Source organism: Melanotaenia boesemani, chromosome 3, assembly GCF_017639745.1.
Source record: "Melanotaenia boesemani isolate fMelBoe1 chromosome 3, fMelBoe1.pri, whole genome shotgun sequence".
Lineage (NCBI taxonomy): Eukaryota > Metazoa > Chordata > Actinopteri > Atheriniformes > Melanotaeniidae > Melanotaenia > Melanotaenia boesemani.
The window spans coordinates 25,008,901-25,034,747 of NC_055684.1; the positions used below are offsets into that span (position 1 = coordinate 25,008,901).

Consider the following 25,847-nt stretch of genomic DNA (forward strand, 5'->3'; position numbering starts at 1 on the left):
TTTATAAGGCAAATATAGTATTGAAGGTATGAAACATATGCTTTGCCCTTCATCATAATCAGTAATTATTTAGAAATGTGCATAAATTACTTTGCAGGAATTCTTGAAAAACTCAAGCCTCATTAAATCTTGTAAAGTGTTTTTAGTCAATGTCACTTCTGAGCTTCCACTCAGGAGTCTTGTTGTGTTAGATTTTGTTAGCTGGAGGGAATCAATAAAGAGACAATGACATGCTCTTCCACTGAGACATTTTATATACAATCTTTTTTGGTACATGGAGATAGAAAATTCTATTTAGACAGAGACCAAGACATAAATACAACTCAAACAATTCTTACAGTATAAAACAAACAAGCTATTTAAAACTTCACTATAGCCATACAATTATGATGAATTTTAATCCTGCCATTCATTAAATTATATGTAAATTTTAATATATTTAAAATAGACAACACATTTCCAATGTATCGTACAAATCATTGCATTAGATATAAATATTTTAATGCATTCAGTGTCAACTAATAGACTTATATAAAGGATAGGAAAGGATAATGCATTATAATCTGTATGACTTCAGTGAAGTAACAAGACAGGGGTCATTTCAGACTTGGGTTGTCTTATTTAAAAAACACTTAAATCATTCATTATATGTGAAGAGAATTACCCACTTCCTGTTTTAGAGAGTTAAAAAAGAGAGAATTGAACCATGTCCTATTACATAATTCTCTCATAAGAGAAACTTAGCTTCTACAGGTGGCAGTGCTGTTATATAGTGCTGGATTAGAGTTTTTGGCACATGAAAGAGCTCAACCACAAAGACTAAACATACAAAAACCACAAAATAAGCATTTCTACGCTACAAGAAAAGATCTGGTTAGCTTCTAAATTGTTAATTCCAGCCGAAATATAGTATTTACAGTCTCACAGATTTCAGATAAAACTGTGATGATTTAACAACAGTTGTGATTGTATATGATTCGTGTATCACATCACACCAGAACAGGAATAACTGGAGAATATCTGGTGTTGATTTGTGTGTACACAGCAAAGCTGGAAGGTTTTAGGAATTAAAGACATTTATATTATAGTCCATGACACATAAACATCATTATCTGTTGCAAATTCATTATGCAGCACAAACACAAACATAGTGAGAGTCACAAAAAGCTATTTTTAGCAATGTGAAGAAAAGAAGGAGTCCTGAAAGAGATGTTTTTCCCTCAGCATCAGAGATTATGTGAAAAAGCAGATACTTAGATAAAGTAAATTAGCTTTTCTGCATTTTTTCTTAATTGGATCGAGGAATTAAAATAATATTCTGGGCTTAGTTGTGAATGTGTCCTAACTTTAGTTTTATCAGCTAGAAATCTTACAGATTGCTGTATAAGCAGTGTGTTTTAATTTTTATTGAAAGGTTTTGTTAATATGTAAACTTGCAGTCAATGCGAACTTTGCAATTCAAAACTGGGGCAAAAATTGGCAGTTGTTTTTTATTAATATCTTATTATTGTACAGCAACTGTGTAATTTCCTTCTACATCTTTCAGTAAATTCACAACTTAAATTCCTACATATCCTATTATACCTTACACATTAACATATTTAGGTCTTCCATATTTATAAAGGAATGCATTTGCCATGAGGCAAACACTCACTCTGGAATGAAAGGTCTGCAGTGGATGTTCTGCTCCTGTTCTCACTCTGTAATAGCAGGTGAAGCGGAATGTGTGAGAGTGTGAAAATGAGTCAGAGGAATGCTGAAAGCCCCTGCAGTTTAAACAAATTTTCCCATCCTTGCTGAAGCCACAACCTCAACTCTGCTAACAGAAGATCAGTGTCAGGTTACCCTCCTTCATCTCTATAAATCTGCCAATTTTTCACTGAATTCAGGTGCTACTGTGCATGCCAAATCTGAACTACATATGGCAAAGCAGGGGTTTTTTTTTCTCTTTTTAGGCATTTCAGGAGTCAAAACCAGAGACAGAATTACAGGTCACGGGTCAGTTATGTCTAAGAAGTCTTTCTCAGGTGGAGGCCCTCCTCGGTACCAGCTACAGCTCATGTCTGAGCGGCGGATACAGGCGTACTGACGAGCCTGCTCCCCATTTAGACTGTTATCCAGCAGCCAGTCTGTCCACAAGCACTCATTATCCCCTGTAGAGGCACACGGCACCGTGTAACAGGTGTTGATCTGACAAAAGAAGAATCATCGATTAATCTTTTATTCATCTTGTAGTTTGATTCTTAAGTTGGTGTCCCCTGTGTTTTAGTTCTGGTTGTTAAAACAAACTGTCAGGGGAAAAAAAAAACTTAGTATGAAGAAGCGTTGCTTTGAATTATAAAGAAAAGATAAAAACATGTTTGGGAAATGGAAAGAAAGCTTAAGGCAGAGCAGAGGAATTTTTAGTGTCAACTCAGAAGCAAAAAGACGGAGTCAAAAGGCTTACTCACTCTGCATTCACAGCCCATCTGGTATCTGTAGTTGAGATTCTTCTTTTGTGATAGTGATAAGTTGTCCCACGACTCCACTAGGTCGCACTGGCCAATAGAAATCCGGCCATCACTCCACATACTTCCTGAATAGAGACGTTATAGCACCAGCATTTAATCGAACATCCATCAAAATAAAATGTCTTAAGTCTTACAACTAGAAGAACTTGAGTAGAAGACATTGAGCATCTCAAAAGTTAGTTCAAGAAATATAGCTATGGAGAGTTAAATGAAAAGATATGTACAGACAAGCATAAAAGCAGTAGCAACCTTCTTATCAACAACATGAAGATTTCCAAAAACGAGAAATGTTAGCAAATCCTGTTGCATTCAATTTCTTACTGATAAAAACTCTGACGTTTTCCATGCAGCTTAATCCTGGTAAAATTGGAAATTAAAACAAGAGATGTTGCATTCTGTACCTGAGAGCAGATACCCTGCTTTATTGTTAGAGTCCAGCTTGACTCCACACAGTGAAGAGAAGACTGGAGTGTACACATACTGGATATCCTTGGCCCTCTCAAAACCTTTAAACATCTGAACACAGAGACATGCAGAGGAGAGCAGAAAACTATGAACCTATCACAAGAAAAGAAAATGTATATGTTCCCTGAAATGTTACTTTTAGGGTTTTATTTTGAACAAAAACAGCTTTAAAATGTGCAACTAAAAAAATGTTGAATTTATATTATTTTTGTTACTCACTTTACACAAAAGACTCTTTGATCCTGTTCAGTTTTAACTGATAAAACTACAGAGTCAATTACGGAAGGACCTTTCTGCAACTTTTAAAAAAAGCTTTGCTGTTATTTGACGGCTAATATTCTAAAAGTTGGATACAAGAAATAAGGGCACACAAGATATGATATTAAAAAAACAATGTATGTATGTGTGGTGTATGTGACCTTCAGGCAATTAATGAGGTATCAGCTATTAGTTTGTGATGTCACTTTTATGTTTTTTTTTTTATTTCCCCAACACATTAAAGACAGATGTGAAGCCTGCAGCCTTCACAAAACAAAGTAAAGATGGTATGTGTGTGCCCTAACACAACTCACCTTGATCATTTTGATTTCATATTGGATCATCTTCATGTAAGGTGAGGAGCTGTTGCTAGGCGACACAATCTTCTCTCCAGAGATCTTTGCCCTTATCACTGTCAGAGAAAACATGCATGGAAAGAAGAGTTGAGATAAATTGATAAATCAATGTAAGGATTGGAAGAGGTGATTTTCATGTCAAGAAACAATAAATTTAGTTTTTTGGCTCAATGAACGGATGGATGGATTGATGTATAGATAGATTTGTGTCCCTCCCCTCCCTTTTTTTCCACCATTTGTCTGGCACACGGACAATGTTGTAGCCTCTCAGTAGTGATACAGGATGTGTCCCTCTTCTCCTCTGGGAGGAAATTCAAACCCACATGGAATAACAAGTAGCTCTCTGCTTGCTCACTTTCAACCAACTCCACCCACACACACACACACGCACACACACATATGCATATAATGTTTACACTACACACACACACCAAGCACATTTTTACTCTACTCACACAAATTACAATGCTCAATCTGCTCGGTGCCAAATGAAATCTCAACATTATTGGTTTTATTGCTTCAGATCTCTTTTTTGCCATCCATGTAACACATACAATCTGCAATTTTAGACATGTTGCTAACTGACAAATTAATTTCACTCTCAGACATTTCCTGCATGGTAATAACAACGCTGTAGCTAAATCAATCAAACCTAAATGAGTTTACTATTATAGCTCCACAGAAAATCCACACCAGAAAGCCGCATTAACTAAAAAGCAATAACACCGTAGGTTAGACAACACAACGGGTACTCACCAGATAATGATTTAAAATTGTCCAAACAAGCCCACACAGGATAAATTGGTATATCTTTTGGCCACTGGTAATAGCTTAGCAACCAGAAGTATATACCAAACAGCTGTGCTACTCTGCACTTAGAGCTTCATATCATGCATGCTAACTGTAAATATAAGCATGAAGCTTACTATCAATGGCAATGATATTTCCATGTTCTCATGACAATGGGTATGAAAACGATCACTAAATATGTCTTTTTATGTCATTAAAATAATGTGCCAGATGAATAAGGATTAGGGCAGAAGTTCAAGTCCAGTGGGTGATGTTCAGTGACACAAAATGTGTGGTAATGACACACAGTATGATTTGATGTGCCATCAATGCTATTTTTCAGGAGACCAGGCTTGTGATGCAGTGCTACAGAATGTCTACAGACCAGGCACATTTCATATGTTACTGTAGATACAGGGTCTGGGACAAATTATTCTGCTTATTAACACAAGCTGCTAACATTAGCTTGAAAGGGGTTCTATAAACTCATGATGCTGCCATATAATTTGTAGGAAAATCTGATTGCAACTGTTGTCACTTTAGCCAACAGAATAAACAGACACCAGCTAAACAAGACTTCTTTGTCCTCAACTGTACTGACAAACAATTTCTTAATTTAGAGTGTCAAATGTGCGCTTATCACTGTATTATCATAGCGATTAAATTCCCGTGAACACTGGTTCATAAATGTCCCTGATGTCCACGTCTATTCCTGTAAAAGTGAATGTTTCATTGTGTGTTAGAAAAAGAGAAGCGAAGGAGCAGAGACTCCAAAATGGATGAAAGACAGAAGAAAGCAACTGTATTAGAAAGTGAGAGAGACAGAGTGAAGCTCACACACAGCTTAGCAAACCACCCCCCTGGTTTTCCCTTTGGCCCTTCACATAACTGCACCATGTTTTTGTCTGTTTGTTAGAGAAGGAGGAGCTAAGGCTGTTCTGTGAAATCGGCTCAGGATAAACTGAGACCTTTTTTTTTGTTTGTTGAACACCCCAGAAGATAGAAAGGCTGACAAACATTTGTGTGAGGCATTAAGAGTTAAATCTGTGTGCATTGCATTGCCCAGAGCTGGACAGCTGGTGCAAGAGTGTTCACTTTGCAGAAAATGTGAGGATCTAGACTGTTTATTATTATACTGTAAAACTCAGGCCAGGCTCCTAAAATTGGCCAAAGCGAATCTCAGAGTAAGAGAAGAAAAATCAAATGCTTACCCACATGCCCTGTATTTGATGGTGGACACACCAGGGAGTGTTTTTGTCTCCAAAAATGAGATTTAGATTTCTTGCATGAGTAAGTTCACTTGATATGTTTTGCTGTCATTTAGACAATTTGTTTTTAAGCAGGCACTAGTTTTGATTCTAGTTTCTAGTTTTCGAGGTTATAGTTTATATTTTCTTTCAAGATCAAGTTATTTACAATAGAAACAGTTTAACACTTAAAACATTAACACTTATCTATAAGTGAATACATAAAATACTATTTTACAACACATTTAATGCTGCTTAGAACAGTGTGTCTCTCATTATTTATTAAAAAAAAGTAAAAGATCATTTTAAGTTACTTTGTAATGCATCTTTGTTCTGTGATATTTGATTTTTTTATTTGATACCAAGTATTTAAACTCTTAGTATTCCAAAATAAAGCATTGTTTTCATGATTCTACATCAGTTATTGAGCATTAAGATATCCATCTACCTGGCCTCAGTGAAGTATGTGAAATAATCACAAACTCTTGAACAATACATGACTTGTTGAAGGCACATCTCATGTTTAAGCTGCATGCAGGTACAATGAAAGCAATGCTTACTGAGAGTCAGTTGGCAGCCTTGAGGGAAAGACACATTTTTCCTTTCACATTTGAAGTAATACGCCGATATAGAAAAACAGAGAGGGTACTCTGTATATCTTTTTATGGAAGCCTGATCAGGCATTTTTGCCAGATGATGGTTCAGTATTAAAATGTTGCAGGTAAATGGTTGTGACAGTGTGCAAAGATTTGTTTTGCTAATATGTTGGTCTACTATTATAGTCCACAACTGAAGGGAGGATAGTGGTGGCTCCTGAGTGGAACCAGTCCTATGTATGTTTTTTACATGATTTACATGATTTTCATGTATTCGGCGACGTAGGTTTGTCTGTCTGGCTGTTAGAAACATAATTTCATGCATTTATTTATTTATTTTAGGACCATAATTTGTGCAGTTTCAGCTTTTATTTTAATAACATTGTCAAAATAACTTGGTCAAGTTTAGTAGAGGTTAAAGTTTGGGCAGCTGAATGTCACCTGAAAAATTATGACAGAGCGTGATTTTCTCTGTTGTCTAAATGAATTCCCTGGTAATCTGCAGCCTTTTCGCAGTAGCAGTGCTGCTGCCGTCACCACTGCTTGTGATAAAAATCACCCTGAAAACCAGGAAGAGAAGCTTGTTGCCTTGTTGCTGCCATCACATTATTTCAACACGTCATGTGTCCCCAGCATGTTGTTAGGAAGTTTAAACATAATTTACAGAAATCAAGTTTCATCATGTATTTTTGAATTGAGATGGCTCACTACACAGAAATAGTCATCCCACTTAAATCTTTCCATCTGAAGCTGTTAAGAAATAAACCGAGGCATTTCAGCGCTCTGTGCAAGGATCAGACTGTTTGCAATTTGAGCTTTGCAGTCTATCAATAAAAGGACAGAAGTTGCTATAGCTAATTAGCCAGAATTGGTTTGAACTGTTGGGTTTAATTTTTTATTAAGCATCTGTCTGCCCTCACTAGATAAAACCAAAAAATAAAAAATAAAAAATCTGGGTTAGATCATCTGCCAGACATGACCATTTTTGGACAGTTACATTTATGGAAATGGTACACATTCATTTTAAAAACTCAGCTGAAAAAAACTTCTGTTTCTGTTTGCAAAACTTTTGTTTTTGGCCTAGATTCTCTAAAATTGTTACACCCTCCCATCTAGACTTGTTTGAATTGTACAGGCTAGGTTACCCACTTCAGCTGCTGCAGCTGTGTTATGCACAGAAATAAGGACAGGCACACCTGCAGAGCGAGGACGTCTGTTTGCTTGCTGCAAAGCTACATAAGTAAAGAGAAATATTGCAAACTTGTACCATGAGAACTGATGTAGTAAATAACTTCCCTCCCTCCCAGATGAATTGGCACCCTTGTCATTCTCACAAAGCTGGACTGTCAGTGGGCTTTCACACCGATATTGTTAGTATGCAGACCATCAGACTAAGCCTATAGACATGGAAATTAAGTTGGGAAGAAAGAGAGAGATGGAGTAGGCAGTGCTGGCATGGACTGGCCCTTGTCCAGCAAACACACACTCACACTCAGACACACTATATCAAATACACAAGTATGGCCAGGGAATCGTCCAGGGTTTGTGCGCAGATGGGATATTACTCAGATGCACAGCTTTATTCACAGAGCTCATCAACTCTGACAGCTCTGTCAGGTCAACTTAAGGCCACCACCAGCCTGTACTTCAAAAACAACCAGGACAGAGTAATCACAGACTCCAGCAAATGAAAGATTTCCATCTGAATACTTGAGGTAAATGAGGACTTTGTTTTTCATGACCCCCGAAAGTATGTCCTACCTGAAAAGGGACCACTGACTGTCTTTTCAGATGTGAATTCATACATTTAACTCTAAAACAGATCCAAAGCTTCAAAGCGGACAAGATAAAATGATGCTCATTGGTTACTGTTCAACCTGTTGAGCTTTCAGTTCTTGTGTGGGTTGTATAGGTTGATATCTAATGTAGTTTACTAATGATTTTAATTCATTTAAGCAATGGATTCTTGATTTTACTGAAAACAAACTCCTCAGTTCTGTAAGTAACCTTTATTTGGTAGCTCATCATTATTAGGTCCACAAATTTAGTGATTACTTTAACACATTTTTTAAATTTCCTTCAATAGAATCTTGATATATAACTGAGGGGAACTTGGTAATTTGTGGACATGCTCTGACTTCTGGTTGTGATGTTGAGCTTACTGAAAAACATATTTGGACCAAAGTTTATGTATGAGGCAAACCGCCAAGAAGTCATCATGGATTATAGTTTGCGATTGTGGCAAAGTTGCAACACCATGCTATTTTGCCATCTGCTGAAGTACAAACATACAGTTTATCTGCACTGATAACTAAAGATTGATTGTTTGTTTAGCACTATAATAACAATTTAGTAGTTCAGTATAAAAACCTTCAAAAACTATTGCGTGAAAAATTGAGAAAATTACAGTTTTACAAGAGTTTTGCCTCTTTATGTAGGTTGCATCAGACAAAATACATAACTTATTTAGAAATTGGTTCTGAGCAGCAGGCAAGAGGACAAAAACTAAACAGTGTATTGCTGTGAACCACAACTGTTTAACCAACTGAAAAAGGGTAACCTAGAAAATGTAGTCACCTTTACTTTTACTTTCTATTGGCGGCTTGCTGTCCCTTTCAACATGGAACTAAAGCCCTTTCTAGCCACAGTTAATCTCATCAAATGAGATTAACTGGTAAAAACAACTATTTCCACCCATAAAACATAATATTTTCTCTTTTTCTACATCAGTAAGTTTGTGTTTTGTATGACTTTGGTGTTGCAACATATTTTGTCAAATTACCACCAAAGTTGAAACTTCAATTAACCGCTAACATCCACATTCTGCAGAGACAATTTAAAACCAACTAAATAAAAGATAATATGTGTGTAGCTGTAAAGTGTGATGTGTAGGATCATTTGTTTGTAGGAAGCCAATCATCCAGTTTCAAGTAATATTAAGTTAGTTTTATTGTCTTAACATGGAATAATTCTAAATTATAATTAAATGTTTTCACTTTTGAACTACTTCAATCTGGAGAAATCTAAAGCCTGATGAACTTGTCATGTTGACAAATGAAATGTAAATGAAAGGTTTCAGTTGTTTCCAGAGGTTCAAAAAGATGATCGTTTAAATTAAACGTTTGTTACTTCATAACTTTGTTTATCAGGGGTATTTTTGCAAAGCAAACGTTTTTTTGTGTTTGTGTTGGCACCTCTCATCATGCAAACAGCATTTTTACAACTGTTTTCCAACAAGAAGATTTTTTAAAAAACTTCATTATCCTTGTATACATTTGTACAAAGCATATAGGGTTTTCACGATGCACATCTGTGGACATATGTACACATTATGCTATATACAGCCCCCAGTCTCCCAGCAACAGAAGGATGGAGCTGAACCATCTCAACTCCACCTACATCCTAACCCTTATTCCCCCTCCCAAATCATGACCTAATACTTTGAGCACGCCCACAATTGTTTTGTTGTTGTTTCCCCAGACATGATAAAAAAGAAAACGAAAAAGAAAGAATAACAGAAAAAATTGTAATAATAAATAAAAAAACATAGAAAACAAAAAAGACATTCACATAATCAAAAGTTTAAATAGACACTTTCTTTACCTTTTTGTGGTCCAAAAAGAAAAGTAGGCAGAAAGGACAACTTTTCAAGCCCTAACCCTTTTTACTATTTTATGATTGTATATTAAAACAATATTATTAGAAATGAGTAATCCACTTGCACTGGGAAATCAAGACAAATGACTGATTTCTCAAAATTTGAGCTTAATATATTTTTCAACGACATTTGGCAGATCTGCACCACCTCACAGCTACCCTCAAACACTACCAATATTTCTAAATATTTTTCATAAAAATAGAATATTTTCTTTGGCTTTTTTTGCCTTGTGCTGCAACTTCACATTGAACTTCATGTCATTATCCGCTCATACAACCAAATCACAATTGTCTCCTTAATTCACCATTGCACTTTGGCCATGTACTCAATATGTTTTAGATTGCTGGTAAATTAAAAAAGAAAGAATGAAAAGAGAAAAACCTGAGTTTTTGTTCCAAAGCTACTGCCACAGAATCGGTAGACGGGGTATGCTCACAATGGTCCTCTCTTGTATTTTGATATCATCAAAGTTGGATTATTGCCACTAACAGAGTTGATATGATTACGTCATTATTTGTAGGACTTTTTGCAATCACATTCAGACATTCAGACGGATATTTTGGAAAATTAACCTCATATTGATGCTGTATTTTAAGAAAAAGATGGGAGAGGCCTAAATCTCACTTTCTTAAATGTTAGTTGGATGCTTTATGTGAGAATAACAAGAAAAAGGTTGTTGTGTTGCCAATCTTACACACCCAGACTAATGGCTATAAAATATTTATATTAAAAGCCTGACCGTAGACCATCTGTGTTGTTTTGACCACACTTTCTTTTCAGGTTTTTCTGAAAACCTTATAATTTTCCATGTTGGGAAAACAATATCATCAGATTTATATGTCAAAAATGGCACATTTCATGTTTACAACAGTGTCCTGAAAATATTGCCCTAAATACTCTCATCTCGTTCTAATAACCCAGATCTAATTTGCTAACATCGTAAAAACAGATCTCAGCTTCCATTTCATGCTCATTATCTTTTTCTTTTTTTTTTTTTCAGACACTTTTTCAAAGAAAGAGCCAACCATTGAAACCTAATGGGAGATAGACAGTAATTAGAAGTCAAGACCAAGAGAAAAGGAACCTCTTCTTTCCTCTTTCTCTCCCTGATGCTCCCCTGCTGGAGTGTGACCTTTGACAGAAGCACATACTCCAGCTTTCCGCACTCTGCAGCCAAGTACTAAAAGTCAAAGCAGAGTGTTGGTTTTGGCCTGTGCTTAGACAAAAAAGAACTCGGTGGTGGGAGGGGGAGACATTGGACATGGAGACAGACAGACAGAGAAAAAGTAGGCCGTGTTGATTTACTTATGACTGCTTTGTTAGGGTTTGTTTATGTGTCATAAGGAGGAAGAAGATGCAGAAATGTTTTGTCAAACGCTAGTTTACTCCATTCATTTTGGCTTTTTCTTTGTAACTACAAATCAAATTTGGTCAATAAGCAAATCATCAGTTAATCAGCGATGACAAAATGATTTTTACTCCACTTCAAAAACATGCACAATCAGAAAGGCCTAAAATCTATTGTCTGCTATTTAGGTTAACAGCTTATATTTTTCTATTAGTATAACTTTTCTAGAAATGAAAATAAGTTTAAATAGTCTCTGGTCAGAAACTCACCGATCTCAGCACTGCAGAAGAGCTGTTGGGGGTGTGCTGGGTGGCAGCTGCATCCGTCGACAATTTCCTCCATGCCTGCACCAAGCAAAAGCAGCATCCAGAGTCCCAGACACACACTACGCTGCTGGGACTCGGCCATGATGGCTCTGGCTACCTCTTACTGTTCCGCCACTTGATGAACGCTCGGCAACCTCTTGTGATCCCGTTAAGTTTCCTGGGAAGCGAGTCAGGCTGACAGTCAGTGACAGGGGTGTGTGGCGGATAAGAAAGCAGGGTCGAAGTGGTAGGATGAGCTCTGCTGAGCTGAGAGGCAGCTGTGGATAGAAATGTTTTCATAAGTTTAAAGCTGCAGCAAATAACTTGAGTTGAAGGCTGCTGCTCTCTTTCTCTTCCTTCTCTCTGCCCCTCTCTGTAGACACCACACAGAGAGACTTACAATAGTTGGATCCCCTCACACTCTGGTCTTGAATGCTGAGAGGGTCACACACAGGGAGCCTCTTATGTGCTCAACAATTTAGGGACAGCCTCCTCAAATGCAAGAAAAACAAAAGCCTGCTATCCTTTACTTCTTCTTGTGCCCTATTTTAAAGCCCTCAATCTCTTCTCCTAACATATTGCCCGAGGTTTGATTCACTTTGACAGAATTAAGTCTGCTCTGGGGTTTTGTGTAAGATCAAGTTTAAGGTTAAATTTCCTAAAAAAATAAATCAGGTAGTTTAAGTAAACTTTCTTCTTGCACCTCCAGAACCAGCTGACAGATTGTATTATTTATTAAGACACTCATGTACTCCACAGTCACTTGAAATTTCTTTTTTTGTTTTTCCAAGATTCATTTTTTTCACTTTTATTTAAAAAAAAGCCCAAAACTAATATTCACTAATATTAAATCATAATCTTGAGCTTGACCTCAGTTTGTGTTTAATGCTGAGAAATATGCTAAGATGGTAAACATTGTATGTAATAAACATCATTAGCATGTTATAGACTTTCTTTTAAAGAGCATTTAGTAATATTATCTCTTCTTCCCTTTTAAATATTTTTCATGCTTGAACTCAATGTTTCTTTTCTGACCTAAACTTTGAGATTTGTTTGTTGCAGCAGGGTGTTGTCTTCACAAGACTGCAGTCATTTCCTGACATCTGCTTCTGCACAAAAGAAGCTAATTTTTCTGCTGTTGCTCATCATTACTCACCCCTTACTTTATCCTATTGCTTTGCAGATCACAACACCAAGTTTCCCAGTGGTGGTGAAGATCGGACATGCCCACTCTGGAATGGGAAAGGTACTGTGATGTAGATGCCTTCACAAAAAGTGATTAATAATTTATTTTACAAAGTTCCAGGTTTAAGAGGAAATTAAATTATTCATTTTCTCAATTATTGTACTAACTGAAGTTAAAACTGATTAAATAAACCAAGATGGAAACAACTTTGATGACCAAACTTTCTGCATAAAGGACAAACTCACATAAGATAAGAAAATAGCTGCATACTGGTTTCAAGTCACTGACTGTCCTAATCATCATTTTGCCAATTACCATTTGGAGGCATTTTAAATTCTAAGAGAGCAGCACCAAACATATCACACCATTTTTACTTTGCAGGATGTTCTCTAAACCGCACTCTACCATTTGCAATGTTCACCTCATTTTCCTCTTATCCTGCTATTTATTCTGCTCTCATTCTCATCATGACTTTAGCTCATCTTTTGTATTCACTCACAATCGCCTCTCTCTGCTGTTATTGATTAAAAACACTGTTTAATATTTTCTGAGTGAAATAACTGAATTCAATCTTCAACACACCATTCATCTGAACTGCTCTGAAATTAACTTGTTGTCTTTTTAATTGCTGGGTTGGAAATTTAACCATCATGCAGTCATTTTGATATCAAAACAATGTTGGATTAGCTTGACTATATGCACCACTGGCTTGTTCTGCTCTATGAAGGCTTATTTTCCTCGTACTGATACTGAGTTTTAATAACTCCCCATTGACTAATAGGTTATTTTAGCTTCTTGTTATGTTGACACCATGTTAACCTTCTATTATTTATGGTCATTATTTTTGGTTAACTAGATCCTTTACCTGCATTTTTCCTAGGATTTTACCTTTGAAGAAACTTTAATCTCAGGCAAAATGCTAAGTTATCATGAAATGAGGAAGGTGGTGAAGGAGGAGAGTCAGGACCCAATTAAAGGATATCATTTAAGAATGATAGTAAATTAACAAGTCTTAGTTAATGCAACAATAAACACTAAATAACAAGTGATTAGTATGTAAGGAATACTCAGTGATGTTAACTAAGGGAATTAATTTATGTTATGTAATTAACAGGTGATGCTGTGTATAGCACTTTGGTCGATTGTTTGGTTGATTGTTGTTTTTAAAGTACTCTACAAATAAAGTTGGATTGGACTGGATATTACGATTAATAATGTCTCAGTAATGAAAATTAATATCAGGACCATTATGTAGTCCCCATGCATAAATACACCTGCTTCTTTATGTCCATGCAGACATTCCTTAACCTGCAGCCTAAGTTATAATTTATCATGTATGATATACTTTCAAAGCAAAATACAATTTAACATCATTATCAACGTATATCAGTTAGTACCTTGATTAATATGCAAACTTAATTTTTTATAAAATACATTTATAAAAAGAAAAATAAAACAAAAACATCTAATTTTGAAAATAATCTGTGTCTTTTCCAATATTATTTTGCAGGTCAAGGTGGATAATGTGAGTGACTTCCAGGATATTGCAAGTGTGGTGGCCATCACTCAGACCTACTGTACTACAGAGCCATTTGTAGACGCCAAGTATGATATCAGGGTCCAGAAAATCGGCACCGACTACAAAGCTTACATGTGAGTGTGTGCATGTACTGTTGTATTGTTATGTGGATTCTGAATTTAACAGTTGCAGGGGATACAGTGATGTCTGTGCAGTCAGGGCTGGATTGGGACCAGTTTTCAAGCAGGGAGTTTGTGTCCAAGACCAGCCTTCTTCTTTCAATGCAGAGAATACTGAATCAATGAAACAGAAATGCTAGAGTACATACTATCTAGTAGTATTACAGGTAGATACTGGGAGCATCTAGCTAATACTAAAGTCAAAAGTCAGATGTTGGATTATGGCACATATAATGTCTCAGTTGTGCATTAGCATGGATTAGCTATTAACTAGCTAGTGAAACTACTGGCTGGATGTATAGAAAAAAAGATCTGGCTAAAATATGGCCCCACATCTGGAGCTTTCTTTGGCCTTGACTTATGGTGTTGGCTCAAGGCAGTTGTGTCTAATTAATTGTTGCCCCCAGATGTGGCTGAAATTTGACTATAAGTAATAATAATAATAACACACAGTAAAATATAAAACCAACCATAAGATTATAAATATGCATATACACATATTTACATCTATGCAAATATATACACATCTATAAATATGCTTAATATGGGCCAAGTGTCAGGTGTGTTGTGGAGCAATATAATTACAGAAGGCTTAAATTATGAAGGCCAAATGTCTAACATGATGTGAACAAGAAAAATTAATGGTGTCATGAGAAATTAACTGCGGCCTCACCTTCCCTGGACCAAATATCTGGCATCCGATGAGGTAAATGTGTATCAAAGCCATGACATGTTGTCACAGGACTGGCCATAAGCAGTTCTAGGCTGACAACCTACTAAACTGTTTACAGCAGCTTAATTAGCTTCTAAGTTGTCTTTACTACTTAATGGTTGCTATCACCACCTACTGTTCACTTGGCTGTTACTGCAGTCAGTGAGTGCCACTATAAACTAGAAACAGATTGCTACTTTTTTTTACTGATTGCTAAGTTTATTTTATCTCAATAGGCTTTTAACTTTTAAACAAGTCAAAAGTGTTTTTCTTGTTTATTTTAAAAAGTGTAGTTTAACAAGTCCCAAGAGCACTAGAGTAGGTTAGCTCTTTTTTTAGGTTTTTGACAGATTGGTCAATTATTTTCCCTCAATTTTGAATAAGTTGAATTGTACAGAAAATACAGACTAATGTCCATGTGTATTAGTTTAAAAAAGGTTCAGTAATTAGTCATACATAGTTGGACTATGTATTAATATCGTATCAGCCTGATGACCTGCAGTGGTGCTCAGTACTGAAACACCAGCCTTCTCACTACAAGATTGTTGCCCACATTTTGCTGTTCATTAACTGGACAGAAGATTTCTGAAGTGACGGGTGGTGTCTGTAACAATTTAACAGACAATTTTTCCCTTCTTCTCCAGGCGAACATCCATCTCTGGTAATTGGAAAAGCAACACTGGATCTGCCATGTTGGAACAAGTAGCCATGACTGACAAGTGAGCAAATGTTTCCGCATTAGTGATGCTCCGGCTGCTCTGGTGTCACGCATGTCGCTCCTGTTGGGTTGCATCACCAAACCCAGCCTGGAGCCAGAGAAGATCTGCACCAAGTTAACTTTCAGGATGAATGCCCTTAAATGCAACAGCTGCATCCAGATACCTTACTGAAGTGATTCACAAGTCAATATTATTAATGAAGCAGCATGAAAGAATAAATCTTTTCTTATTTAACTGCAAGGGAGAAAATGTTCTGCCCTTATTCTCAGTTGTGCTGGATGCAGGCGAGTAAAGGAGTTGCAATACTTTATTATGGCACTGCATAGAATGTAGGAAATGAATGTTTGCTAGTTTTTTTCCTTTCCTCGTAAACATATTTGTCTCTTTGAGACAGGTACAAACTGTGGGTTGATACCTGCGCAGACATCTTTGGAGGTCTGGATATCTGTGCTGTTAAAGCCATCTGTGGCAAGGATGGTAATGACTACATTACAGAGGTGAGAATTAACACATGAGAGCACAAGAAACTCAGATCATTTGAACTGATCAAACTGCTGAAAAGGCAATAAACTGACATATTTTGGATTTCTTCATTGCTGACTGTTTGGACACTTGCAACACGTTGACCGCAGCCTGTAGGAGTTGTGTTGCATAAGAGGATTTTATTCATCATGTTTAGTATGTCTGGCCTGATTTAAACTCCTGGGGCCAAACAGTGTCTGGTTTATTGAACCTGACCTGATTTCACAATATGAGTTTGATTAATAACCTCTGGCAATTTATTTTAAGGATAGGTGTGGGTATTCTGTATAACCCACATATTTCATAACTTGTTTTATGTGTCTATTCTTACAACAAAAAAAGCTCCGTCTGCTTTATGCTCACCATCTCTTTTGTGTATGTCTTTCACTGTCTTGTGTCTCGCAACATTTTCGTCTTGTGTTTCATGGTATTTAGTCTTGACTACAGTGGTAGAAATGAACACTGCTTTAATAATACCTTCCCTGAAAATGAAAAATCTTGTGGTAAAGTCTTGTATGGAAAATGTTAATCATGCCAAACACCAGCCATCAAGACTGAAAAAAGAACAGCGAATGGAACATTTAAAGGGAATTTGGGGGTTAAATGTGTGCAGTAATTCATCTTAACATTGGTATATTCAATCAATATTGGTAAAATGTACAATTTGGTCAGATATGGACTGTAGAGGTCTGACCACAGAACTAGATTGGCATATAGGAAGACGAAAAATAAAAGGAAAAAAGAGACACCCGGGAGTCAAAGGATATTTTTGCATTCAGAGGGAGGGGAAGCTGAATTTTAGAACATGATCTGCCTACAAATGAAGCTTGCTGGGACTGATGAGGGTCAATAGCAGGATAGCCTGAGAGCAGAGATTGACTCAAAAGAGGCAAAATACTCATAAGACTACAGAAAATTAGCAGTCAGTTGGTCATAAATTAAAAATTGTTGGACTGGAAGACTTGTATTTAAAGCAGGGATTAATCTTAACGCAGTAGTTGTTGAGTAGTTAAGACTTCCACCATCTCTGGGTGCAGCTTGACATCCTAAAGTTTATAACACTTTCCAAAGTCATACACAGAAAGCTTCTTTTCTCATGGTGCGTTTGACAGCGAGTACAGAGCCGCTTAATGGTGAAGGTCAACAACCAATTCTCAGCCATGGAAAATAGCAAGTTCATTTTTCATTAAAATTCTGGTAGCTGGCAGTACTGAAAATGTGGGTTAAGAGAGCATGCTGTTTAAAAGTCAGTAAACAAGCTGGTAATTTATTATGGACTGGTAGTTAATACTGGGAAATAAATCCAGTGGTGCTGAACAGCATGTAATTAGATAGACAGGGGCATAAAACACATTAAACATGCAGGCTTGGATGAAAACATGAAAACATTGCTCTTCATGTTTTCAAAAAGCGGAAACCGCTTCTTTTCATGCCACTTAAATCATAAAATACATATACATTTTTGCCCAATGACTTGCACAAAAAGCCTACCGCAACCTTTAAGTGTAATCATCGTTAATTGTAGATAAAATTAAAAATTTATTTAATAAATGAAGTGAAATTAAATCATCTTTGTATATTTTGTGATTCATATGTCATTGAAAATAACATACAAAACTAAATATTCATTGCAGTCTTGGCTTCAAAATAAGCACGTCAGTTAAAACCTACTGGTGTACATGTACATGACTTAGTTATTAATCATTGACTGCTTAACCATTTTTATTTGTTTGTCCTGACTTAAAGTGTATGTTTTCTAATACATTCCGCGTGTCCCTGTATCCAGGTTATTGGCTCATCTATGCAGCTGATTGGTGATCACCAGGCAGAGGACCGCCAGCTTATTTCAGAGGTGGTGTTGGCTAAGATGAACCAAGCTTTAGCCACCAGGTCATCTAGTGCTTCCCGTTCCCCTGCTCGCTCCCCTCAAGGCCAGAAGCCAACAACCGTTCAGCCCCAGCAGGTGCTCTAGTAGCATTGTGTCTTTACAATAGGACATCTCAAATATGCTGTTATTAAATGCTGTGCTTTAAACCTTCCTTACGATTAATTGTGGCTTGGCATTGCTTAACTAATTTTTTTCTATTTTTCTTTCCCTTGCCTCCTCCTACCAGAGTGCTGCCCTTAAGGAAGGATTGGCAGATCCAAACAGGACTTCAGGCCAGCGCCCGCAACCTCAAGGTTGTGCGAACACTGTTCACTGTAAAAGTGCTGTAGGCATAGGGCCAAAGCAGGTCTAGAAAACACTGTTCTCACAAATCATGGCAGGTCTCTCTCATATACTGAGAAAATATTCTAAAATGAAGAAACTTTTGGTAAAAACCTGCATACTGCCAGAGGAGGAAAACTTTCAGTGTTAGCTACTCAAAATAATGTAAGGCAGATTTTAGTTTGCTGAGCTATGTACAACTGGGACTGTGGCACATAATATGATCAGAAGCATAAAGATATACTCTATCGCTTTGGTCCACAGTTCCCCATGGAGTTATTACAACCATGACGCTTAGTCAATCTCATGGGACTGTAAACTTAGCAAATAGCCAAAGGGATAAATTGAGATTCTGGGAAATATTCACTCATCATTCATTCACTGCCCTCCCCTGCATTAGATCACACAAATTAAATACCATAGCAATTCCATATCCTAACAAGCACCTCCACAGAGGTGTAACTACACATAACTCAGACTAAAACTATTTAGTTCTGTTTAAATGTGTGTTCAGAGGCTGTATTGCCACAATAAAGATGCAAAGAAAATATTTCAGCTAAACAATAATATGGTAGGTTGTAATTTTATGAAGCTTGTTCATAAATCCAAGGCAGTCTGCTTGTTTTTTTGGGGGTTTTTTTATGTTTGTTTTTTGTCATAGCTCTGCCACTCTGTATACAGACTCAGTCAGTTTTAATAATTGTACACACCTCCATCATCAAACTCCCTCTTTGCTATGTTGCTGTAGTTGCATTAGAAAATATGATTTGATATTTACTAGCCCTAAACCCTGGACTGGCAACCTGTCCAGGGAGTACCCTGCTTCTCGCCTGCTAATTGCTGGGATAGGCTCCAACTTCGCCACAACCCAGAATTGGACTAAGCAGTATAGAAAATGGATGGATGGATATTTTCTAGCTCTTTACATATTTAAAGGGCTGAAGTTTCCTTTCAGTTGCCATTGAACTGTATGCTGAAATCTAACAAAGTGGTGCAGAAATCTCATTGCCAGCTTCAAACCACATTTTTCTTGGCTAGAGTATAGGGTTTGTGTTAATTTCACACTGAGTCATTAGTCCATTTTTAACGAGAACTCAAAACAGCTCTGGTGTCTGTGCAGAATTTCTTTTCGTGTATGAATCAAGCCAACAAGACAGAGCCTGTAAGTCAGAGATAATTAGTAGTGCCTGTGGTCAGATGTTGTTACATTTGGGCAGTGGCAAGCCAGCTGTTTTCCTCTGTCTCCAGACTTTGTGCTAAACTGAGCTAATTACCTGCTGCCTGTGGTTTCATGTTTACTTTACAGGTATGACAATCCTATTCATTTTCTCTCCTTCAGCGACTTTGCCAGAAAATGACCTTTTCAGTAAGGGCCATTTGTATTTGTTAGCATTGTCTCTGCTCCCTGATGATAGCAGTGTCAGTCACAACTGCCTCAAACTACTGAACCGGTGTTGTGGCTTCTTCAGTTTCAGTTGTGTGTTGACAGCAGAGGTCACCGCAGTAATTTACGTCCAAGAGCAGAAAGTGGCCTCTGTTGTCTCTTTTAGATGGAGCCTTGTCTCTCTTTAACCAGTGCCAATTACTAGAATGAACAAGCCAATATTCTGTATAGTGTTTTAAGCAAGCTTGTTTAGCTGAATGACGACAGTGATGCCGGTGCTACAGTGTATTTCTGGTGATATTAGAGCTCTGGTGTGATGTTTTAGAGCTAAGTGTGTGTGCTAAAAGCAGTGACATAATGGGATGAATTAATAAAGCCATTAGTTTATGAGTTGTTGTGTTCATGTGTGAATGTGTGTTTGCATGTTTATTCATTAGGGCTTACTTGTTTGCATGTATGTGACAAATGCGCGCACTGCTTTCTTATAGACAGCTTTTTTTCATTTTATGGTAAATGGTAGAGATTTCTATTTTTGCCTGGTGTGTATTAATGTGCAAAGTGGGGTTGCAATGTGATTGATATGAGTCTTGTATTAATACACTGCCTTTCAGTGACAATTGTTCAACACTGTGAAAAATGTTTAAACAGTGGCCAATGTGGACTTAGTCATGGATGAATATTGTGCTTATTTTGTAACATTATGCAATAGAAACTGTTAGAACATTTTGTGGTAAGTCATGACTTACGGGCAGCTGAAGTTCTGGCCATCTTAGATAGGGTTTTGTAGAATTTATTATCCCTTGATCTTGTACATAGCTGTGGCATTTTTTAGTGGACACATTCATTTTTTCTGTTAAATTATAAATCTCCTTTTAAAACATTTATTGTTTTGTGAAAAATGCTTGGTTCTGTCATGACGTGTATATTAATCATTATGTTGAGACTATATTAAATGGCTGTTTGTAATACATTATTCTTGTTTTTCCTGGTAATTATGAAACCTCAGCAAGTTATTAATTGAAATCTCGGTGAAGATAAGCATCCTTTTTCTGAGCATTATCATTCTTTATTTGCCTGGATCCAGACCATTGAATTACTGATATGATGATTTTGAATTTTTAACTTTCCTCAGTAATGACAAAGAAATTCTCCTAATCATAGACTTAACCAGTTTATTTACTTCTATTTCCTAAGTAAAAATTAAGTCAGAAGAACTGAAGCAAATCCCAGAGAAAGCAAAATGTAATCTAATTCAGGGTTTGTATCCAAGCAAATCTTATTGTGTCACCCTTTAAAATTATGTTTGTACAAATGTTGTGTTCTTTGGTTTTTATGCATCGTGAGTCCCAAGCAACCATTGGGATGCTTTATGACAATCTCTGACCAAACGTAAGATTAACGGCCATTTAGCTGCCTGACAGCAGTAAATCTGAAAACATCTGGGATGAATTTTCATGAAGTTTTTCTAACAGTCAAATCATTTGAAAAAAAAGATAGCATATGGTATATAAATAAACATTTTATGAGCCATTTCCAAAGAGGCTTTAAATGTAATTTACATGCCAAATCACAATCCTGCATCCGGTAAAGTGAATCATCAGTCACTGGAAACTCATCCCTGTCCAGTCACTCCTCGCTCCGCATGTATTATCTCTTAATTCTTTGTGCTGCTTGTCAGGTTGCTTCGCTGCCTGTGTTGGAGTCACGGAGTCTATAATCTATCACAGTGTTTCATCTTCACCTCCAGCTCTTTCCTTTCCTGTCATTGCTGTTTCTATCAGCATAATGCTAATGATGACACAAGTTCATGCACATAAAAGCAACTAACACTTGGCATGATAGGTGCCTCAGTACTCCTTTTTTTTTATGTTGATCTGCCACTCTCTGCTGGTCATTATAGTCCAGACATTCAGAGCTTTCTTTGGCTTAGTTTTCTATTGACTGATGAAGAATGAGTTGCACAGGATTTCTATGAATGTGAGAGGTCATTATGTGAATGGGCATGTATAGACTGAGGCTAATTATCTGTGTCATGCTCTGCTTTGGTCTTTGTTGAGTGTCCAGGATGCCTTGTTTCTGACTGCTGTGCTAAAATGAGGTGCTAGGTTTTGAAGTGATGCTCTATTTTCCACTCTTCTTGCATTTTGCTTTTTACATTTGTGTTTATTTAACTACCCAACTGTAGATTAACAGTACTGTTTCTTATCTCAAAATTGTAGGTGCACCAGTAAAATCGCAGAGTGTGGATGTATCATCAGAATCGACTAAACGAGCATCTGAATCAGTAACAAAGTCCAGCCAGTCCCAGAAACCTGGCCCAGGTTCAGTTCAGAAGCCAGCCCAGGCTCAGAAACCAAGCCCAGTTCAGAAGGCCGCCTCAGTCACAAGGCCTCCAGTACAGAGGCCTCCACCAATGACAAGGGCCCCATCTCTCACAAAGTCAACCCCAGATTATACTTCCAGCTCAGCCCCAACCAAAGCATCACCATCTTCTCCAGCTAAAGCTGCAGTAGCCACAGCCCCAGGAACACCCCCTACCAAAGCAGCAGCAGCCGCAGCTCCAGGCTCCCCTCCTACCAAAGCAGCAGCAGCAGCAGCTCCAGGCTCTCCCCCTACCAAAGCAGCAGCACCAGCAGCAGTTCAAAGTTCCCCTCCAGCCTCTGCTCCAGCCACAGCCTCTCCCCCAGCCCCTGCTGCTACCACAGAACAGCCCAAACCCCAACCTCAGGGCTCCCCAATGGCAGCACCTGGAAAACCAAAAGATCTGCCCCCGAAACCCACACCACCTGCGAAGCCCATCCCTCCTGTGCGCAGGAATTCTAAGCCCCAGCTTCAGCCAAAGCCACAAACCCCACCTCCTCCAAAAGCTTCACCCAAACCCCAGCCCACTGGCACAGCACCCACTCAGGCTTCAGATACTGCTTCAGTGCCTGCCCCAACACAGGTTCAGTCTCCAGCCAAAATCAGTCAGTCTTCACCTAATGTCCAGTCCCCAGCTAAGGCTCAGCCTCTACCTCAGGCCAAGCCACCCTCTCCTTCCCCAAATCCTGAGCCTGCTTCAGCTGAAGCAGCTGCAGATCCCACTGAGGCCCAGGCCCCTGTGGAAGAGCAGCCCCAACAGAAGACCCATCCTCTGTTGAAGTAAGAGAAATATTACCAAGCATTATATGATTACATAGACAGGAGTTTCAATTGTTTTTCTGGAGTAAAAGGAGCATAATTTATTTATACATTTAGATGACCTAATATTTTGTGCATCAATAAAACATGTTAAAAATTAATTTTTATAGTTTAAAATATTTATATGTGACTTTCTGGCCCTCATAAATTTCCCTGTTTGTCTTTGTTCCTCATTTGCAACCTTAATTTATTCCATATTCACATACCTTCCCCCTTTTCCTTTCCTTACCCCTCTTCTTTCCCATAAATGCTTCCCCTTGGAATATTCCCTTTCTTTTCCATACCATTCCCTTCCCAGTAAGTCCCAGTCCCTGACCAATGCCTTCAACGCCTTCAGCGACTCCTCTTTCTTCCGCGGGGTCTCAGGCTCTGGGGGTGACGGCCAAGAAGAGGCAAAGGCCGAGACTATTCGCAACCTTCGAAAGTCCTTCGCCAGCCTTTTTTCTGACTAGGCACAACTGAATTTTAGTCATCCCCTTATTGATGCTGGCCCTCAGTTTACCAGTGGCCAGATGTCTTGATTGACATTACATGTAAACCAGTCTGAGATTAAAGTATGTGTGTTAACTGTACTGTATTCCCCGCGTCCCGGTCCCTTTTCAGCTCCACTTTCAGCTTCCCTGTGTAGGTAACAGTGAGGTCTGCCAAGTAAGAAGTTTAATGAAAAAGAAATTGGATCTGAAGGAGTTACGTCATTGATTTATAATAGAATATATCATTGTAGAATAGGTAGGAATAATAAAAGAGCTTTATTTTTCCCAGAGCACACTTAATGAACATGTTCAAAAGTATGTGAAAAGTATAATTATTCAAGATTACAGATGGCATGTACATACAGTATATATACAAAGTATATAAATAGAAACATAACTATAAAGGGAAATAAGCCAATTAAAGAATAAAATCCAACAGCACTTTTTAATTAGTATTTGTCAGTGACATAACTCTTTCATTTAGTGGCTGGATTTATACTAACTTTAACTAATCAGATGTTTGACATTAGATGGTTTCCTCAACAGTGACTCAATGTTGTCAGTGAGTAAAAGAAAAAAATCTTTAAAGGGTTTGTTCTTGTGTAACTCCAGCTGTTTGTTCTCTGGTCCTTGGCTGCTGACTACCGGGCTCATCTTTGCTGCCCTGTTTTGTCCTGAAAGCCTCGAAGTTACTTGTTTTGTGAGAGAGTTGCAAATATGTGTGTGTTCATCTGTGTTCACTAGTTGTGCATGGCTCCTCCAAGTGGCTCGGTGTGACTTTTGGAACAGATGGGTGCTTTATCAGTGTTGAGTTTTGCCCTCCGTTGCCTCTCTTTCTCTCTCTCTCTCTCTCTCTTTCTCCCCACTCTAGATGTTGTAGCCTTATTGTGGACATGTTTTCAATTCACAGCTACGGTACTTACTTAGCTGTGCAGACCTGGGTCCATCACAACGGAATGTATTCATTTACTTCAAAGCAGTTTGTATTGAGATTAGTTAACCAGTAAATGCAAGATTGATTGTAACTATTCGAGAGCAGGCTGCTCACTGACTACATCAGTCTCAGACAGTGAATGGATGCATTTCAAGCAGTAACTCATGTCTGTAGCTGTGACTGGTGATTTCTTGTTTCACATCTGTGTAGATCTATCAACAGTATTGTACTTTGTTGATTATTCTCATGAAAAGACATTGAGACAGTAGTGCAATAACATCTCAACATGACTGTTGAGTGCTGTCACATGATTATAAATACAATTATACATACAGGATCTGTGTATCTGTCAAATACCTTCTTACATTCCCTTTAAGATTCCTTTCAGTGGTGACTTTCCAGGTTTTACTTAAACCAGGAATGCATCGTCTACCCCCACTTGTTATTATCAGATAAACTGCTGCAGTTCAGTTACATACCTGTATAGTGGGTGTTTAAAAAGAAAAAAAGTAAAATAAATAAATATGTACACAAGTCCATCATATCAGTCTGTCTGCTTATCCATCTCCAGTTCCATGTTGAAAGTAAATTCTAGCATATTGTATTTGTATATGTGTCATCCCAGAAGTTTATCTTTTGTAAAATATTGATTTTATTTATTTTTGAAGCTCCATATTTATGGTAGAGTATATATTGTTTGTTTTGTAATGTGTTTTATTTGTAACGCAATAGCGCTTTGCATGACCTGGTGACTGAAAATGGGTTTTTCTTCTGTACAGATAAAAGTCAATAAATATGTGGTCCCATCATTCCACTGAGTCACTGGGTTTCAGGCTGACAGCTCTGTCTTTTGTCCAGGAAACATTGTCTTCTTTCAAAGGTACATTGTGTAATAATTACTGACATCTAATGATAAACATGCACAGAGAAATTACTTCAAATGTCAAGTGCAGTTGTGAATGGATGGTGGCCGTCAGTGGCCAAAATTCTTTCAAACACAAACATGTTTTTACCTGCAAGTGGATTCAGTGGTATCTAGTATTACAATGACTTTACTACAGGTAACTACTTTAACTGTGTGTACTGTCTTTGTTGATGTGCCTTTTAAGGCCATTCAAAGAGACCATTGTAATAATGGGGCACAAATATGGCAGCTGCCACGTGGAACTAAATTAATGGCTCATTTGATGTGAATAAAATCTTAATATTTATTTTAGTATAGTGGTTAGATACCAATAGAAACACTGTTCTTAATGATATGTGATTTTTTTCTGTTATAAACATTGACTTTGTTACAT

The 25,847-nt window shown here is 37.5% G+C and overlaps 2 protein-coding genes across 2 annotated transcripts in view; one reads left to right on the top strand and one right to left on the bottom strand.

Annotated features, from left to right (window-relative positions):
* Positions 1–24,226, top strand: part of syn2b (synapsin IIb) — an 81,751-nt gene extending 57,525 nt beyond the window's left edge. Inside the window, exons 6-13 of the mRNA XM_041980572.1 lie at positions 12,716–12,778; positions 14,229–14,371; positions 15,773–15,847; positions 16,242–16,344; positions 18,156–18,332; positions 18,484–18,550; positions 22,182–23,103; positions 23,441–24,226. Of these exons, the coding sequence (XP_041836506.1) occupies positions 12,716–12,778; positions 14,229–14,371; positions 15,773–15,847; positions 16,242–16,344; positions 18,156–18,332; positions 18,484–18,550; positions 22,182–23,103; positions 23,441–23,594 (1,704 nt within the window). The 3' untranslated portion in view covers positions 23,595–24,226. The remainder of the gene's footprint in view (positions 1–12,715; positions 12,779–14,228; positions 14,372–15,772; positions 15,848–16,241; positions 16,345–18,155; positions 18,333–18,483; positions 18,551–22,181; positions 23,104–23,440) is intronic.
* Positions 237–11,970, bottom strand: LOC121636776 (metalloproteinase inhibitor 4-like). Its single transcript, XM_041980573.1, has 5 exons — positions 11,497–11,970; positions 3,548–3,645; positions 2,912–3,026; positions 2,451–2,575; positions 237–2,190 (listed from the first exon to the last, which is right to left on the bottom strand). Exons 1-5 carry the CDS (start codon positions 11,633–11,635, stop codon positions 1,993–1,995), a joined length of 675 nt encoding a protein of 224 aa, XP_041836507.1. The 5' UTR covers positions 11,636–11,970; the 3' UTR covers positions 237–1,992.
* Positions 24,227–25,847: the final 1,621 nt, after the last annotated feature.